The sequence below is a fragment of the Triturus cristatus genome, chromosome 9 (assembly GCF_964204655.1).
Source record: "Triturus cristatus chromosome 9, aTriCri1.1, whole genome shotgun sequence".
In the NCBI taxonomy this organism is placed as follows: domain Eukaryota; kingdom Metazoa; phylum Chordata; class Amphibia; order Caudata; family Salamandridae; genus Triturus; species Triturus cristatus.
The window spans coordinates 937,273,210-937,292,985 of NC_140592.1; the positions used below are offsets into that span (position 1 = coordinate 937,273,210).

The 19,776-nt window shown below is 47.0% G+C and overlaps 1 protein-coding gene and 1 long non-coding RNA gene across 3 annotated transcripts in view; one reads left to right on the forward strand and one right to left on the reverse strand.

Moving 5' to 3' along the window:
* Positions 1-289: 289 nt before the first annotated feature.
* The window catches only part of LOC146799103 (uncharacterized), a 109,364-nt gene continuing 89,877 nt past the window's right edge, over positions 290-19,776 (reverse strand). Inside the window, exon 3 of the long non-coding RNA XR_014968847.1 lies at positions 290-425. This is a non-coding gene — a long non-coding RNA (uncharacterized LOC146799103). The remainder of the gene's footprint in view (positions 426-19,776) is intronic.
* TRIP11 (thyroid hormone receptor interactor 11) overlaps positions 11,665-19,776 on the forward strand; it is a 417,310-nt gene continuing 409,198 nt past the window's right edge. The window contains exon 1 of one of the 2 annotated variants that reach the window (XM_085626513.1): positions 11,665-12,334. In XM_085626513.1, the coding sequence (XP_085482639.1) occupies positions 12,196-12,334 (139 nt within the window). In that variant the 5' untranslated portion in view covers positions 11,665-12,195. Of the gene's footprint in view, positions 12,335-13,756; positions 14,174-19,776 lie in introns of those variants that run through there. The other variant, XM_085626514.1, reaches the window with a different exon arrangement.

Sequence of the window (19,776 nt, forward strand, 5' to 3'; positions counted from 1 at the left end):
ACACAATTCGAAATTTGCGAACATACGTGACAAGAATTTTCAATTCTATTAAGGACACGGAGGCGAGGATTATGCTTCTCTTTTCTTTACTCGAAAAAACTCAGCAGCCAATCAGATTACAGTATTAGAAAAAACAACTACAATACCCATGAATACAGTGGGTATGACCTAACAACCATAGAGAGTCCCTCTATAAAAGGTCCCAAAGAGAATACCACATCCTCTTTCTTTGTAAACAGAACAGATAGCTTGAAGTCCAACTTGCGAAGAGCCTGGAACTGAACGCAGCTCGTTCCTGGAACAGCGGATCAACAGGATGGAAACAGAAGGCTGGATGCACGCAGCAGCAGAAAAAACAGGAACCTGCAGGTAACCATAAGACAGGCCAGGGCGACCAAGTAACACGCCTTACTTAGGATCCGAACCTGAAAGGAAAAATTGGGTCGTAATAGACTATTCCTTCATGGCAGAAAAATATTACAGTAAAGGGGAGGGAAAAAAGGAATGTATCCAAAATACAACATACATATGCAGTAAAAGCAGATGATAGAAACAAACATATGAAAAACAGTACTGGGTGGGATAATCCTCGCCACCGTGTCCTTAATAGAATTGAAAATTCTTGTCACGTATGTTCGCAAATTTTGAATTCTATGTCAGGACCGGAGGCTCCGATTATGCTTGTTCAAAGCTGTGCCACCACTACAGATGCAATATCCACAATTGGTTTGTAATAAAAAGTTTTAAACATAGAATCAGTTGACCAATCAGCGGCTTTCATAATATCCATTAAACCAACTTCCAAAGAGAAAGCTTTGGAGGCCATAGCTCCACGAGCGGAGTGTGCACCAAATTTTGTAACATCAATTCCAGCCTCACTTATGAGCCATCTCACCCATCGTGCCAGGGTAGCAGGGGTGACAGGGCGAAAAGGTTTTAGTAAAGCAATCAATATCTGACCCTGAGTATCCTGTCGAAATTGAGCAGTACTTACCTCATAATCCTTAATACATTGAACCACACAAAGTTTAGGATTGTTAGGAAAACTCGGGTAAGTAATAGAAGTAGTATTGCACTTCGTGCGTCTGGAGATGGCAAAAGTAACACCTTCAGGTGAAAATCTACGACCTGCCAGATCCAGAGCACGGATATCCGAGACGTGTTTACAAGAAACCAAACATAATAACATAGCTAATTTGGCCGAAAGCTGTTTGCGGGACAGATTACAATTGGAAGGCTAGGATTCTAAGAATCGTAAAACCATCGACACATCCCACAAAGCAACATATTTAGAGCAAGGAGGTTTCACCAACCTAATACCCCTGAGTAATTTGCAAACCAAAGGATGCTCACCCGCAGGTTTATCATTGATCATAATGTGGCCAGCCGAAATAGCAGAACGAAAATTATTAACCGTTCTATAAGCAAGACTGTAAGAAGCTATAGAAGCAAGGAAATTCACAATTAAAGAGATATCTACTGAAGCGGGATCCACCTCCCGTCGATCGCACCAACAACACCATCGTTTCCAGGCTGCGGAATAACGTTTGTGCGTGTTGGGAGACCAAGACTCGCTGATAAACTTGGTAGCGTCTCGCGAAAGGCCTGGGATTTTCCAGCGATCCCCGAAACCCGCCAGGCCACAAGAAGAAGTTGACCTGATTCGATCAGAGGATGCGGGTTGCCGAGAGGGTCCAGCAACAGATTCCAACGTTGTGGAAGAAGGAGCGGCACTGCACAGATCATTTCCAGAAGAATCAGGAACCAAGCCTGAGCCCTCCAAAGAGGAGTGATCAGAATCAATTCCGACTGATAACGTTTCGTGCGAACCAAGACTCTGGGGAGCATCACAAATGGGGGAAAGGCGTAACAGAGATGAGACGGCCAGTCCTGCAGAAATGCATCGGTAGCCAGAGCTTCCGGATCCGGGTGCCAGCTGAAGAACAGAGGAAGTTGCCTGTTGAGACGAGAGGCAAAAAGATCTATCTGACACAGACCCCAAACCCGAGTGAAAGTCCTGAAGACACGAGGATGAAGTCTCCAATCGCTGAAGTCTCTGAGATGACGAGAGTTCCAATCGGCAATCAGATTGTTGCAACCCGGAAGATATTCCGCAATCACTGAGATTTGTCTCTGAAGGCAAAAGTGCCAGAAATCCTTGGAAATCTCTGCCAGGATCTTGGACCTCGTGCCCCCTAATTTGTTCACATATCGAACCGCTGACACATTGTCCATGCGGAGAAGAATGCAACAATTCGTCATGCGGGGAGAAAGACAACGAATCGCAAAGGATCCTGCTAGAAGTTCTAAACAATAGATATGGAGAGATAATTCGCTCTGGGACCACCGGCCCCCCGTGGTTAGAGAACCGCAACGGGCTCCCCACCCCCACCGACTGGCATCGGACTCTATCACCACTTCGGGAGTCGCCCCGAATAGGGCTCGACCATTCCAAGACTCCATGTGTTCCAACCACCACAACATCTCCCACCTCGCCTCCTCCGAAAGAGGAATCTGATCTGAATATTTGAGGCCTTTCTGGAGATGGCGGATTTTGAGTCGCTGAAGTGCTCGGTAATGGAGAGGACCCGGGAATATTGCCTGAATTGATGAAGCTAGAAGGCCAACTATCCGGGCTACCGATCTCAATGACACAATCTGTTTGTGTAAAATCAATCTCAATTCCCTCTTGATGGATCTGATCTTCTGAGAGGGTAAGAGGAGCTGACAACTGCGAGAATTGACCAGAAAACCCAGAAATTCTATGGATTGAGACGGGACGAACATTGACTTCTGTGGATTCACAAGAAAGCTGAGCGATTGTAAAAGATGGATTGACCATTTCAAATGAGTTAGGAGAAGACGAGGACAATGAGCCATGAGAAGAATGTCGTCCAAGTAAATGATCAGACGAACACCCCGTGCTCTGAGTGACTCCACGACAGGCCTCAGAAGTTTCGTGAAGCACCAAGGTGCTGACGATAGGCCGAACAGGAGAACCTTGTACTCGAACCAGGCCCCCTGCCATTGGAACTGGAGAAACCGACGATGAGGACCGAAAATGGGAATTGGCAGATACGCAACCTTCAGGTCTAGACGGACCATCCAGTCCCCTTCCTGAAGAAGATCTCGAAGAAGATGGATGCCCTCCATCTTGAAGTGATGATAAATGACCCAGCCATTGAAGTCCTTGAGATTTAGAACCAGTCTGGAGTCGTCCCCTTTCTTTTGGACCAGAAAGATATTGCTGGAGAAACCGTGAGGATGAGGGGTGGTTCGAACAATGGCTCCTTTGTGCAGAAGAGAGTCTATTTCTGCGGAAATAACTGCTTGATCTTGAAGGGAAAAAAACAGAGGGAATGGGGGATGAGACTGGGAGGGGGAACTGAAGAACTCTATCTTGTAACCCATCACGGTTTCTAACACCCAAGCATCGTTCGAGATGTGTTGCCAATTGGGGAGAAAAAATGTAATCCTGCCCCCCAACACAACCTCCGAAGGGGTTAGTAAACTCACCTGAAGCGGAGGAATCGTGAAGTCCCACTTGATTTGCATCGTAACGTCCTTTCCGGAACCTGTTGCGGGCTCTGCGACTGGGGTAGAAATTGGAGGTATTATTGTATCCGGAGTCCTGAGACCCTCCACGGTGGGACTGAGATCCACGCTGGGAACCTTGACTATTTCCGCGGCCGAACGATCGTCCTCTATATCGTCCCGCCCGACCAAAAAACGGACGAAAGCTCGTCGGCGGGACGACTGAGCCTTGTCCAGACCGCTGAAAGTGGCAACAAACTTGGTCAACTCTTTTAGAAAAGGTTGCCCAAATAATAAACCCTGAGCCAAAGGGCCAGCTTCGGAAGATGACAGTTCCGCCAATTTGGGATCTAATTTCAAAAGAATGGAACGCCTACGTTCACAAGACATGGCACAATTGGCATTGCCCAAAATACAAACGGCTCTCTGAGTCCACTCAATAAGTTCATCAGTGACTATAGCAGAAGAGGAGTCCATAGCCCTAAAACCCAAATCCAAAATGTTGGTAAGGGGACCCAGCAAGTCCAATAACTTGTCTTGGCAGGAACGCCAAGCTCTATCAATACCCTTTTTGGGGTCCTTAGCTTACTTTTTCAAATACGTCATCATGGACGGATCTACTTCCGGCGTGTCAGCCAATTTATCAGCTAGAACAGGACGCGGACATTCCGAACGCAGGCGCGTCCGTACATCTTTATCAAAAGGTTGGCGAATATGAGCCTGAACATATTCTGCAACTTCTGTGGATGGGAGCCATGCAGAGGAATTAGGATGTACAATGTCCTTAGGTTCGAAGTTCAGAAGTTGAGGATGTGAGGGTGCATCAACAAAATGCTCCTTACGAGCCTTTTTTGCAGGAGGGGGGGAATCGTCATGGTCAGATGACGGAGCGGAAGACGTATCTCCATCATCCGCCTGGCGAGAAGTAGAGCTCGCCGCAGGTTTGGAGGTATGAACGTAACAATGGTCATTGGAGAGAGCCTTGGCTAATTTAGCAAAATCAGATTTGTGAGGATTCGGAGCCTTAGCAGAAGGACCCGGCAACCAACCTTGTTGGACAGCATAGGAACATAAGTGACGCTTCAAAGGCTGAATTGCGCGAACCAGCCGACTGTTGGACACCCACATCAAGTGCGTCGACCAGTTCCTGTTCCATGGACCCAGAGGTCCCTTCGTCATAATAGTATTCTTCCTCCTCAAAATAGTCTTCCATAGTAACACTTTAGAAGTGAAATAATGCCCACAGGAGGTAGTAATATAGTACTCAAATGTAATGCCAACAAGCAAAATAAGGAGGAGTGGAAACGACCCCAGGCAAGCCAATACACACAGCCACAAAAGAACTGTGTAGAAATGTATTTAAAACGTGGAGGGAGGGCTAGCCAAGAAAGATTCACTCTAGGCAGAGCCTATGCAATAATTATACAGCCCAAAACCTAATATGTAATTTTGGGCGTCAATGGGGGCATAAAACTAGGCTGTGGGCAATTGAGCATGAAAAGCGCTGCTCCCGCGCTCCAATTTGAGGGGAAAACGGCAAAAAAAGCTGTATAAACAAACAAAATGGCCGCTGCGCATGCGCGGTAACGGCCGCCTAGTCTGCAATGAAAAGAGGACAGCGCGATACATAGACGCGCTGTCCTCTACCCCCGGTCTCCGGCTCCACAAATAAAAGCACATGCGCGCGGGCGCGAAGCGCCCGAGGCAAGGAGGTGACACACGCTCCTGCAGTGAATGAAGAACCTTGAAGATAAAACAATGGGAAGAATAGTCAAATAAATTTCAGCGCTGCGGGGACAAGCGCGGTAAAGTAATTAATGACACAAGCAATACTCAGCAATACAATACAGTTAGAACAATGCAACAATAATGTGAAAGAACTTAACTGGCTGCAAAGCAGCAAAGAAAGAGGATGTGGTATTCTCTTTGGGACCTTTTATAGAGGGACTCTCTATGGTTGTTAGGTCATACCCACTGTATTCATGAGTATTGTAGTTGTTTTTGCTAATACTGTAATCTGATTGGCTGCTGAGTTTTTTCGAGTAAAGAAAAGAGAAGCATAATCGGAGCCTCCGGTCCTGACATAGAATTCCACAACTAACCATTCCAATGCAAGCCACATAATTCCACTACACACCACAAACATTGTCGTACGTGAGGTTAGCGTACTAGCGCCGCAGGGAAACACGCAGTCTTTCCTCCCTGTTTGCCCGGCCTCCTGACGTCATGGCCAATCGGACATCGCGGTCGGCCGTGACGTCAGGGGGGGGCGGCGGATCGGGAGACGGAGCGCGGAATCCTGACGAGCGGTTGTCTCCCCGCCTGCTCCTCGTGGGCCGTTATATCTAATGCACAAAGAAATAAAGTTATTCTAGCAACAGCTACGTTTCGCCTCCCTCATTCATTCCACTACAAATGGCGACGAGGGTTAATTGGTGCGGTGCGGCCCACGAGTGACATTCGGTGTTCTGAGCGCCTCGCTCTCCTCCGTTGCTGCGGTGCTGCCTTCTATTGGTCCCCTTGCAACCCCGTGGGACTCCTGCTGAAGTGTTCTTCCGTCCTGCTGCATGCTGGGTGCTGTGTGTTCCCTCTGAGCCCCGGCGTTACAGTCTGCTGCCTGCTGAGGGGGCTGGAGTGTCTGATCTTGCTGCCTCATGTGCCCAGGCGGTGCGCTGTGAGGACCGGACATCCCTGTCCCACCCAGTGTGCTCCGGTGGGTGTGGGGCCCTGCCTGCAGGTGCATCGGCTGGCGTGGCCCAGTTCTGCGTGCTGAGGTTCCAGGTTGTACAGTCTGGACGTGCCTGGACAGTGGCTGATCTTGCCATCGTAGTCCTCCTGCAGTGGTCCCTGTTCTCCAACGATGGCGCAACCTGTCAACATCTGCGTGCCTCCCCTGTTCCTCGATTCTCCTGGTAAGCCGTGCATGAAATGGAAGGGGTGGCTATGCGCGTTTGAGAACTATATTGTTTCCATAGACGGCGAGAGGTATAGCCCCGAGCGCAAGATGGCGCTCTTGTTCGGACTGTTGGGGAAGGCCGGCCAGGAAGTTTTCGACAGTCTGCCAGTGTTCCTGGGGCTCCTGCTCCTTTGAATGCGTATCAGGAGGCGGTTAAACTGCTTGAACTGCAGTATTCCGAGGAAGGTAACATCATGGTGGGGCGCCATAAGTTTGCTTTGCGGAGACAGGAGGAAGGAGAGACTATCGAGGAGTACATTGCCTGCTTACGCGTCCTGGCTCAAGACTGTGAATTTGCGGAGATGACCGATACTTACATCAGAGATCAGGTGGTGTTCTACTGCCACTCTAAGATGGTGCATGAGAGATTGCTGTCCTGTAGGAACCCTTCCCTGAAGGATGTGGTGGCCATTGCGAAGGCCATTGAACGATCCATGGTGTCCACTAGGGAGCTTGCCTGCACGAGTCAGGCTTCGACAGTGTGCTACGTGCAGGACAAACTTAAAAGTGCGTCTAAGACTCCTGACAAAGCAGCGAGTGATAGAGGGGGTGGCAGGAAGCCGTTCGCTTGCTTTAGATGTGGGGCACGGGACCACATGGCGGACAGCAGGTCTTGCCCGGCTCTGACCAAGAGCTGCACGAAATGCAGGAAGGTGGGCCACTTTGCAGCTGTGTGCAAAACAAGGAGACCGGGGGGGGGGTGGGGGTATGAAAGTGAGCTCGGTGAGCGATAGCGATGCGGAGGCGAGTGCGGACATAGTGTTGTCCATTGATGCCGAGGACGGCAGAGTGAAGGGGCCTATTGGCTCCGTTATGATTGGTGCTGTAGAGCTGCAGTTTACGGCTGATTCCGGTTCCCCGATAACCCTGATATCTGATACCACGTTTGATGCGAAATGGCAGGGTGTACGATTGCGTGAGACTGATGTGAATCCCAAGGCCTTTGGGGAACAGGATATAGTGATTAAAGGGTTTTTCTGCGATACACTCACCTTTCGAGGGCGCACTGTGATGACAAAGATCTATGTGGCTGAGAAAGGGAGAAGCCTTGTGGGGTGGAAGGACCTGGCGAAGCTAGGTGTGATGCTAGTCCCGGGGGCTGACGATCCCATAGTTCTGCGAGATGACTGGGTCGGCTACATACAACCAGGCGAAGTGCATGGGGGATTGGCTGAGGTCATTGGCAACTTTGAGTCCGTTTTTAAAAATGAGGTGGGGCGTGTGAGAGGGTTTGTACACGCCATACAGTTGAAAGAAGGGACAATGCCGATAAAGCATAAGGTCAGAACAGTCCCTCTCTCCGTCAGAGGGGAGCTGAAGGTGGTCCTCGATAAGTTGAAGCAGGAAGGAGTGATAGAGGAGGCAGGCGCATCAGAATGGGTGTCCGCGATTGTGGTGTCCAAGAAGAAGAGGACAGGGGACATTCGTCTATGTGTGGACCTGCGGTCCTTGAACAAAAATATCCTAGTGAACTGCCATCCGCTGCCCAACATCCAAGAAATTCTGTCGTCCACGTCAGGGTCCAGGTTCTTCACTCTGATAGATTTGAAATCAGCATACCACCAGGTGTGCCTCACGGAGGAGTCCAAGAAACTGACCACCTTCATCACCCCGTTCGGAGCGTAGAGGTACGTTCGTCTCCCCTTCGGCCTTGCATCGGCGTCGGGTGTCTTCCAGAAGTTGATGGACTTGCTCTTCTGCGACATGAAGGGCGTCGAGGCATTCCAGGATGACATCCTGATCCACACGGAGGATGAGAAGGGGCACCTGGAGCTGCTGGGCACGGTGCTGGAGATTCTGCGGGAGAAAGAGATGACGGTCTCCAAAGACAAGTGCAAGTTCATGGAGAGCAGGATAGACTATCTGGGGCACGTTCTGACTCCGGATGGTATTGCGCCCAAGGAGGACCTGGTGAAGGCCATACGAGATGCCCCATGTCCCGGAGATAAGGACGCCTTACGGTCATTCCTGGGGCTCAGTGAGTATTACTCGAAGTTCATGCAGGGTTACACACTCACGGTGGAGCCTCTTAGGAAACTGCTGCGGAAGAACGAAAAGTACTTATGGGCGCAGGAACAACGCGCTGCCTTCGAATCTGTCAAGCAGGCCATTGTTGCGGCTCCAGTGTTACAGCCATACAACAAGGACCACCGGAACGTCATCACGGTCGATGCCAGCGCCAAGGGTATCGGCGCAGTGTTTTGCCAATTCCAAGGGAAGAAGGAGAGCACCATCGCGTTCATATCCCGGTCGCTGAGCGACGCCGAGAGACATTACAGCACCATCGAGCGGGAAACGCTCGCGTGCGTCTGGGCAGTGGAGAAACTGAAGAACTATCTGTGGGGCAAGGAGTTTGAGCTAGTCACGGATCACAAACCGTTGATTTATATGATGGACGGCGAAGGCCGCGGTAATGGAAAAGCCAGCTCGAGACTCCTGCGCTTACTGTCAAAGTTGCAAGAATACCACTTTACCATCAGACACATCAAGGGTGGCCTCAACAGCAGGGCGGATTGCCTATCACGCTTGCCAATCGCCGGCGAGGAAGAGGGTTCCCTGGACGACACGGAGTGTGTGGTGGCAATGGTGGAAGCGACTGCCATTTGCGAGGGATCTATCTCTGAGGAAGAATGGCTGGCTGCCCAGGAAAAGGACGTGACCATCCGAAGGGTGGTGGACCACATGACGACTCATTGGCCTCCGGTCCGGAACTTGCACGGGGCACTCAGATGTTTCCAGCAGATAAGCGCTGAACTTACGATTGAAGATGGTTTCCTGAAAAGGCATGAACTGTTTGTGCCCCCGGAGGGTCTGAGGGACAAGCTAATCAGGATAGCTCACAGGGGCCACCCGGGGAGTACCGCCACCAAAAATCTCCTCAAACAATACTACTGGTGGCCGGGGATGTGCAGCGACGTCTGCCGCTTCATTGATAGATGCGGGCCGTGCTTGAGAGCCGACAAACATTGGAAAACGGCCAAAGGGGAACTGCAGATGGTGGACATTCCGGTCGGCCCGTGGTGCAAGATTGCCATAGATTTCACAGGCCCGTTTACCATACTACCGGACGACTGCAGACATCTCATTGTTCTCACAGACTACTTCTCCAAGTGGATCCACTACAAGTTTGTTAGGGAGGTTACTACTGAACAGGTGATCAAGGTGCTGAAGAAAATCTTCGAGATGGAGGGGCAGCCGAAGATCATGGTTTCCGACAATGGTACCCAGTTGGTGTCCCGGCAGATGACGGAATTCCTGGCCAAGCTGGGAATCAAGCAGGAGAAGACTCCACTGTACAGTCCGAAGAGCAATGGGCAGGTCGAGCGGATGAACAGGTTCCTCAAAGAGGGTGTCCAACAGGCTGTTGCGTCTCAAATGAATGTGAAGGCGTTTTTGGCAGATAAGGTGCACACTTTTCATAACACGCCTAATGAAGTCACAGGACACACGCCGTTCTATTTGATGAGAGGGAGAAGGTGCATGAGCGATTTTACCCCCAAATTCAACAAATGGTATGACATGAGGGACGGAACTGAGGATATACAGGAAGAGGGGTTGAGAGTCAAGGAGCGAATAGTGGCTAAGCAAGAGAGCAATAAACTGTATGCTGACATGGTTAACAGAGCCAAACCGAAGGAAATTGCGCAGGGAGATTGGGTACTGGTGAAGAAGCCCTACAAAGTGATGAAGGGAGAATCTGTATTTCAAACCCCATTGCGGGTACACGGAGCGACCAGAGGGGCAGTGTGTCTGGAAGGTGGGGGATGGCGTAGCAAGGACGACATAGTCAAGCTCAAAGCTGGGCAAGAGGAAATCATCATGAAAAGTAGTCACATGCGTGAGTCCGAGAGCGATGGTAGTGTGCTTGAATGGCAGGACAATGAGGTCACTGGCGGAAGTGTGTGCGATGATGAGGATGGGGGTAATTTCCCCGCACAAGGTTGGGCCGGATGCGGAAGTGCAGACACGAGTGGGAGCACATGGCATGGCACGGGAGGTGCTGAGAGACAGATCGGTACAGGCTCCAGACCAGTGAGGTGTGACAGTCGCAGCATGGGGAGCCCGGGCCAAAGCGGTACGGGTACTGGCGGGGTGGGACAAACCCCGTATGTTACCCCTAGCAGGCCGACACGGCATGTCAGAGCACCCAAGAGATTTGATGATTTTGTTATGAGATGAAAATGTGTTTTACTTATTCTTTCTGTTAAGAAGGGAGATGTCGTACGTGAGGTTAGCGTACTAGCGCCGCAGGGAAACACGCAGTCTTTCCTCCCTGTTTGCCCGGCCTCCTGACGTCATGGTCAATCGGACATCGCGGTCGGCCGTGACGTCAGGGGGGCGCGGCGGATCGGGAGACGGAGCGCGGAATCCTGACGAGCGGTTGTCTCCCCGCCTGCTCCTCGTGGGCCGTTATATCTAATGCACAAAGAAATAAAGTTATTCTAGCAACAGCTACGTTTCGCCTCCCTCATTCATGCCACTACAAACATACACACCATAACACATGGGTAAAAGACATTGTCATTTACAACGTCAATAGCTCTAACTCAAGCAAATGCGAGACCAAATACATTGCAAAGGCTTGGATTTTTTTTAGGTTACATGTTTAAACCCACTCCACTTTTGGAGACCCCCGGCCCACCCTGTTTTTCATCCCATTAAAAGCCCTGCAAAAAAAGTAAATTATTTTACATATATTAGAAACATACCTCGCACTGTTTTAAAATTCCACCTCATATCTGTGTTGTACATTTATTTCACTTATCTCTAAACTCTATGGTTGACCATGAGTACACTCTGTAAAATATGTGCTCTCTGATTTGTACCTTTGTTATGTCATTATTAGAATGTTTTGTTGCATACATATTTGACGGCATAGAACGTTGGTGCACTTTCTGCCTCGTATTAGACTTGTAAGCCACGTTTTCATTCTGTCTGCTCGCAGCTCTTAGTTATAAATAAATCCTTTTACTTTAAACTCACTTCGTGACTTTCTTTTGTCACAACAATCTGCTAAATGTTATATTACGTCTGAAAGTTTCTTGTAGACTATCCTTGAAAATTAATAATGCATTCATATTTTCATTTGGTTTGGTCCTTCTTTTCTGTCTACTAATCATGGATTTCTTGGTTTCATTTCCGTTGTATAGGTTGGCCGCTTGCTACGGTCCTCCAGTATCCCAGCATTCTCTCTATCCGGGACACGTCGCTCCTGGCTTGGACTACAGAGATTTGTCATGGCTGCTGTTGAGCTGGCGGTGAGGGGGAGGAGCGAGACACAGTAGCAAAGCCGGCGGTGGTCCGGACAGAAGAGCTTGAGCGAGACGGGGGTTTGGGGAGCTGAAGTGAAACGGAGGCGGAAACAACTGTCTACCACTCACCGTGAAGGGGATATGGACAGCTCCTCCTCCAAGACCTGATACAACCAATGACACTTTCTGGTCAGACTTTGACAAGGTGTTGTTTCCCCAGCTTCACAATTACCTCCGTGGTGACAGGTGCCTGCTACCACCCTCCAACATTCCTTTCTGACGTCAAATGGCTGGGGACAGTTCTTCCTGCTGTGGATTTTTTTATTGTTTTGATTTTGCTTCCCTAATTTTGTGATTGTTTAGACTGTCAGATGGCTCCTCGTTTTTGAGGGTTTGGCCTGGGTCTCACTGCCTCTTTTCACATCTGTCCAAACCGGATCCTCAGTCTCTGCCATGTCTTCCTGGTTGGGTGGCCTAAGCTCTGGTCTCGGCCAGTCTTTGGGACAGGTAGGCGGGAGCCTGTCCTCTTTTACTGGCCAGATATCCAACTTCACAAAAGACATCCTATTGGAGGGAACGGAGGAAGCACCAGGTAAGACATTCTGTTTATTAGCACAGTTGTACCTCTGCCACTGTTCTGCTTTGCTCACTACGCCCTGCTCATAGCATGTCCTTATTTCTCTTCTTGTGGCCCTGTATCTACTGCCCTGCCTGCCATATGCACTTGATCCACTTTGTTCCGCGTTTCTCCACCGTATCTTCGGTACCTGATTTGGGTACTGTGCTCTTTGGCCCAGTGACATAATGAAACATTAGAGGGCCCTCTACAAAGTAAGGTGAGGAGGATTGGGGGCATATATAGAGGTGGGAGACCAAAAATTTAACAGGGAAATCCGAGCCCAGGGCCTAGCTCGGCTCTTAGAGCCCATACACGAGAACAGCCCTGAAAATGTATGTAAATTATGTAACCGACATCAGGCAAAATAAGATAGTCTCTTCAAAATTCAAAAAAGTGTATTTAACATGTGGAAGATTTGACACTAATGCTTCACATTATAACAGTGCACTGAGAAGAACTTTTTTAAAAGTGATAGTTTTTAAATATGTGCCATTAGTGAACTAAGAGACAAGACATTTAAACCCGATATGTGGCCTAGATTATTATAGAGCAACATTATAGTCTATTACATTGAATGCATTAGGTTTTTGTTTTTTCTGGTACTCTGAACTCACATATTTGAAAGCGATTTCACAGGCTGTAATAAAGAGTTATGGTGAAATAAAATATTTGACTAAAATCACACAATTTAAGTGGGGAAGCAGGGCTTTAACCAGAATTCACTTTGCTCAAATCAGGCAGTAAATGGGTATCTATGTGTTTTTTCCTCATGTCAAGGCTTTGTTTTTGCCTCTTTATTCATTTTTCTTATCTGCGAACTCTACCCAAAGCTTTACACGAGCACCAGTTACATTACACTAGGTCACATTCACTTGTTTATAGGCACAGGAAAATGAAGGTATTTGCCCAGAATCACAGCCTGTTGAGCTGATTCAGATCTGGGCCCAAATTTACAAAGATTTGGCGCAACATGGCAAGGCAACATGCTGCGCTACGTCAAATGGAGAGAGCAGGAATTTGTCATATCTACTAAAATACGGTGCATTCCTGCTCGCTCTCTACGTGCTGGTGCACTTGTGGCTGACATGCGCCATTTTCCTCTTTCTATTTGTGCAGCAGAATATAGCACATGGAGAAGGAGGAAATAACATTGAGAAATAAAACTATTTCTCCTCGTTACGCTTCACCTAGGAAGGCATAGCATTTTGACACTTTCCCAGGATTACTAGTATTAGTAAATCTGCAAATGCACCAAAAACCATGGGTGGTCCGGACAGAAGAGCTTGAGCGAGACGGGGGTTTGGGGAGCTGAAGTGAAACGGAGGCGGAAACAACTGTCTACCACTCACCGTGAAGGGGATATGGACAGCTCCTCCTCCAAGACCTGATACAACCAATGACACTTTCTGGTCAGACTTTGACAAGGTGTTGTTTCCCCAGCTTCACAATTACCTCCGTGGTGACAGGTGCCTGCTACCACCCTCCAACATTCCTTTCTGACGTCAAATGGCTGGGGACAGTTCTTCCTGCTGTGGATTTTTTTATTGTTTTGATTTTGCTTCCCTAATTTTGTGATTATTTAGACTGTCAGATGGCTCCTCGTTTTTGAGGGTTTGGCCTGGGTCTCACTGCCTCTTTTCACATCTGTCCAAACCGGATCCTCAGTCTCTGCCATGTCTTCCTGGTTGGGTGGCCTAAGCTCTGGTCTCGGCCAGTCTTTGGGACAGGTAGACGGGAGCCTGTCCTCTTTTACTGGCCAGATATCCAACTTCACAAAAGACATCCTATTGGAGGGAACGGAGGAAGCACCAGGTAAGACATTCTGTTTATTAGCACAGTTGTACCTCTGCCACTGTTCTGCTTTGCTCACTACGCCCTGCTCATAGCATGTCCTTATTTCTCTTCTTGTGGCCCTGTATCTACTGCCCTGCCTGCCATATGCACTTGATCCACTTTGTTCCGCGTTTCTCCACCGTATCTTCGGTACCTGATTTGGGTACTGTGCTCTTTGGCCCAGTGACATAATGAAACATTAGAGGGCCCTCTACAAAGTAAGGTGAGGAGGATTGGGGGCATATATAGAGGTGGGAGACCAAAAATTTAACAGGGAAATCCGAGCCCAGGGCCTAGCTCGGCTCTTAGAGCCCATACACGAGAACAGCCCTGAAAATGTATGTAAATTATGTAACCGACATCAGGCAAAATAAGATAGTCTCTTCAAAATTCAAAAAAGTGTATTTAACATGTGGAAGATTTGACACTAATGCTTCACATTATAACAGTGCACTGAGAAGAACTTTTTTAAAAGTGATAGTTTTTAAATATGTGCCATTAGTGAACTAAGAGACAAGACATTTAAACCCGATATGTGGCCTAGATTATTATAGAGCAACATTATAGTCTATTACATTGAATGCATTAGGTTTTTGTTTTTTCTGGTACTCTGAACTCACATATTTGAAAGCGATTTCACAGGCTGTAATAAAGAGTTATGGTGAAATAAAATATTTGACTAAAATCACACAATTTAAGTGGGGAAGCAGGGCTTTAACCAGAATTCACTTTGCTCAAATCAGGCAGTAAATGGGTATCTATGTGTTTTTTCCTCATGTCAAGGCTTTGTTTTTGCCTCTTTATTCATTTTTCTTATCTGCGAACTCTACCCAAAGCTTTACACGAGCACCAGTTACATTACACTAGGTCACATTCACTTGTTTATAGGCACAGGAAAATGAAGGTATTTGCCCAGAATCACAGCCTGTTGAGCTGATTCAGATCTGGGCCCAAATTTACAAAGATTTGGCGCAACATGGCAAGGCAACATGCTGCGCTACGTCAAATGGAGAGAGCAGGAATTTGTCATATCTACTAAAATACGGTGCATTCCTGCTCGCTCTCTACGTGCTGGTGCACTTGTGGCTGACATGCGCCATTTTCCTCTTTCTATTTGTGCAGCAGAATATAGCACATGGAGAAGGAGGAAATAACATTGAGAAATAAAACTATTTCTCCTCGTTACGCTTCACCTAGGAAGGCATAGCATTTTGACACTTTCCCAGGATTACTAGTATTAGTAAATCTGCAAATGCACCAAAAACCATGGGTGGATGTGTGGGGAAAAAAAGCACCCACACTCTACCGATGGAACGCCTTCCCCACGCACTGCCTTACTCCAGATTTACTATGCCATGGAGAGCCATGCGAGGTGGCTCTGCATGGCCTAGTAGAGGGCAACAGAATCCCTTGATGAATCTGGGCTCTGGTTCCCCAGTTTTAACGCTCTACATCTCAGGCCGTAACGCTGCTCCTTGGTAGAGGGAGGGAGGCAAGCAGAATTCACATGGAAGCTTGGCTTGAGCTGCGCTTTAGGTTCCAACAGGACCTTGAGCTGAATCAGAGCCAACTTCAGGCTCGAGCCTGGCTTGATTTTTCAGTGATAACCTATAGCCACATATTCCACTAACTGCCCTGCCACTCACTGTATGCTTCCTTCCCCGCAGTATGATAACATGTTTGGAAAAATATTTCTTTAAAAACTATTTATCAATTTAATGAAAGCATGAGATGCTATTTTGTTTTCTTTTAATCACTTTATTAGAATGCCACATTGCTTGGATCAGTATACATAAGTTTTGTTGCCAGTAATCCAATTTCCATTACAAACTAATGGGGTAACCCAAAATACCGTAGAACCTGGGTGCAGTTTGATAGATAAAACTAAAAGGTTTAAATGGAAACCACGAAAATTATTTGAAAGTGAAAACATTTTTCAGAAAACTGACAATACAAAAACTCTTAAATGTTTTGAAAACTAAAGTAATCAAAAAGAAGAGAGCAGAAAAAATATGACACCAGAGCCACAGGTTAGGATAATGTCACAAGTATTGAAGTTAAGTATAAACACATAATTCACAATGTAATGATTGCTCCATCATGCGAAAAGGGTGTTAATAAATGTGCTTGTGCAAAGTGACAAGTGGTTAAATATATATACAATAAAATACTGAAAATGTGAGTTGCAGGTTACTGCATACAGCCGTTCTGTATTTCCAGGTCAGTGACTTATTATGTTTCCTTATGGTAGACGTGGTGAACTTTAATCAATTAGTTTCCTCGTCAGGGATATTGATTCAGTCTAGGCATATGTTAAAACATAGTCGACGTTTCGACCCATGGAATACACACGGTTGTTCAAAATCTAACAAACAGGTCTTCACCAGGACATAGATGAGAGGTAACCTACGATAACAATATCAATCTCCCCATTAATTGGTGAAGAATAAAATACGGAAACAGGCACGCAGGATCGCCTCCCGGGGGGGTCAAGTGTCCCACAGGTTCCAAAATGTCATCTCTTTACAAGATGTTTGTATGGCAACCAATCAATGAAATAGACATTTCCTCAAACTTGTAGGTAGGGCAGGTTCTCTTTGTTCAAATCAAAAGATAAAGGGTAGGAGCCCTTGTTTGCATATCCAGAATGGGCTCTCCGGATACAATGTATCTTCTTCTCGGTCACACTCAGGAGACGAGGGCGCATACCTTTCTTCTTATTTTATTGTTCACCCATTAACAGGGAGATCGATGTTGCTACCTTAGGTTGCCCCTCATCTCTGTCTTGATAAAGACCCGTTAGTAAGGTTTTGAACAACCATGTGTAATCCCAGGGTCGAAACTGTGACAATTTTTTAACATATGCCTGGACTGAATCAATATCTTTAAGGAGGAAACTAACTGATTAAAACTCACACCTCGACCATAAGGAAATGGAATTGGTCACTGATCTCAATTACAGATAAACTGTATGCAGTTGCCTGCATGACTGCAGCTCGTATTTTCAGTATTTTAATTGTATATGTCAAACAACTTGCCACTTTGCATGAACATGTTTATTATCACCTTTTTCACATGATGGAGCAACCATTACATTGTGAATTCTTCGATGCATGTGACATTTGCATAAACTGTGGCTCTGGTGTTATTTATTTTTTCTGCTCTCCTCTTTTTCTTTTTAATTACTTTACAGTTCTCAAATCATTTCTTGAGTTATTATATTATCGTTTTTATAAAAAAAGTTGTTTTCATATTCACATTTTCGTGGATCCCGTTTGGACCTTTCAGTTTTCAGATTTCAGCATTATCTCACGTTGCTTAAGCAGCATGATTATTTGGAGAAGAGGAACAACTAAAGCATCACCATTCTCAGAGCTCCTTGGAAACACCAGTATAATTCCTTGGGGCTTATCGTCTCAGAGTAGGGAAGGCTTGTAAATAAACAAAGTATCACCAGCATGAGAGCGGCATGCTAATGCCCTTATAATGCATGATAACTAGATGTACATTACTTTAGAATGCTCTCAAAATATTCTGACCATTTGTTATGCAACCAATGGTGCAACTGCTGGACGAAACAAATACGTTGTTATGCTGTACATATTTTTATAGCGTGCCCATCATTAAGCAGGGTAACATGATGCCTCAATAAGTAGGGGCAGGCCTACCTGGGGCCTGTTGGAAAATCCAGGTTTTCAGATTATTACGAAATTCGAATACCGAGCTAGTGAATCTGATGTGCACTGGGAGGTTATTCCAGACTTTAGTAGCCAGGTATGAGAAAGCACACATGCCGCATCGTATCTTCAGATAAGTGGGCGAGTAAAGGCCAGCCAAGCTCAGGTTTCTGGTTGGGGAGTGGAAGCTGGTGTGGTTGTTCAGGTAAGTGGGGCCTAGATTGTACAAGGTTTTGCATATTTGAGAAACCTAAAGAATGAACGCTTTTGAACTGGGAGACTGTGGAGTATTTTGAGATGTAAGGACATGTGGGATGGAAGTTTGAGTCTGGCTGCTGTGTTTTTTTTTAATGACCTGGAGTCTCATGGTGAGATGAGTGGTGATGCCGATATACAGTGTGTTCCCTTCGTCCAGCTTGCTGGTGATAGCAGCTTGTGTAACGATTCTTTGGTGTTGAGCGGTATCCTTCCGAAAATGTTTTCGAGTAGCTTAAGGGTGTGAAAGCAAGAGGAGGCAGCCTTATTAATTGGCTGGTCATTGAGAGTTGACTATCTACCACTATTGCTAGGTTCCAGGCTTGGTTGATCAGGATGGGTGTCAGTCCTAGTTCGGATAGACTCCAGGCTGTGGTGTCTTTTCCGAAGAGCACCACATTTGTCTTGTTGGAGTTGAGCTTCATCCAGTTGGGAGATTTCAGACATGCAGGCGACGAACTTTGTCCGGGTATTGTGGATGTCATTGGAGAGGATAAGCGGTGTCCTCTGCATACAAAATGATGGTGATTCTGTGGGTATGGATGATGTTAGTGAGCTGTGTCATGTAGATATTGAACAGTGTAGGACTAAGCGAGGATCCCTGGGGATCTCTGCAGATCAGTATGGCAGCTGCAAAGGTATTCAGGGCCAGGCTGATTCAACTGGCTGCACCCAGTGAGGAAGGAGCTGATCCATCGGAGAGAATGTCCGCGTATGCCAGTTTCACGGAGGCGTTATGTGAGGATTGGGTGGGAGACTCCATCGAATGCGACTTTGTGGTCAAGCAGGATGAGTGCTACTGTTTCTCTGTTATCCATGATCAGCTGGGTGGCAGCGATGAAGGTGGTCTCAGTGCTGTGACTGGGCCTGAATCCTGATTGAGAGGGATCTGGGAGGTGTTTGTAGGAGATGTGGTTGGCTTGTCATTTGTTGATGTGTTTTTCCAAGACTTTAACCAGGTTGGAAAGCAAGGATATCCGTTTGCAGTTACCCAGAGTCTTCAGGTCTGTGGTGGATTCTTTAGAAGCGGTAGTATGGTAGCATTTCCAGTTATCAACGTAGGTAACAGTGGTAAGGAAGTTGTTGAGTATTGGAGTGAGTGGAGTGCTGAAGGGGTTGAGCCCTTTGGAGAAGACGAAATATGGACAAGGGTCTAGTGGTGCTCCCACGTGGATGGAGCATTAAGGTGATAGTGGATCAGTAGGTCATGGCATTTTCCATAGTGTCCTTCCCATCCGGTTGGAGGGTGGAGCGTTTCTGTTGGGGAGGGAAGTTTTATGAAGTGCTAATTTTGTCACTGAAGTGGTTGGAGAGCTGTGTTTAGTGATCCGGTGATGAAGTGATGGTCATGGAGCTCACACTGGTGAGGTGAAGTCCTTCACTATGGATAACGTTTCTTTGGCATTGTTAGAACTGTTCTCAATTCGTTCAATCATCCTGTAATCCAATCAGGTGTCCACTTTGGTCCACGTGTTTTTGATCCTTGACTTTTAACACCCTGGTATGAAACCCTGTGGTATGCAGGCTGCATTGTAATAGCTGTAACTATAGTTGTGCTGGTGTTGCTTTAACTGAAACTTGTAGTCGACAGGTCATTTACAGATATCAGCAGCAGGAACACCAACTGCCATTGTAGCTTGCAGGATGCAT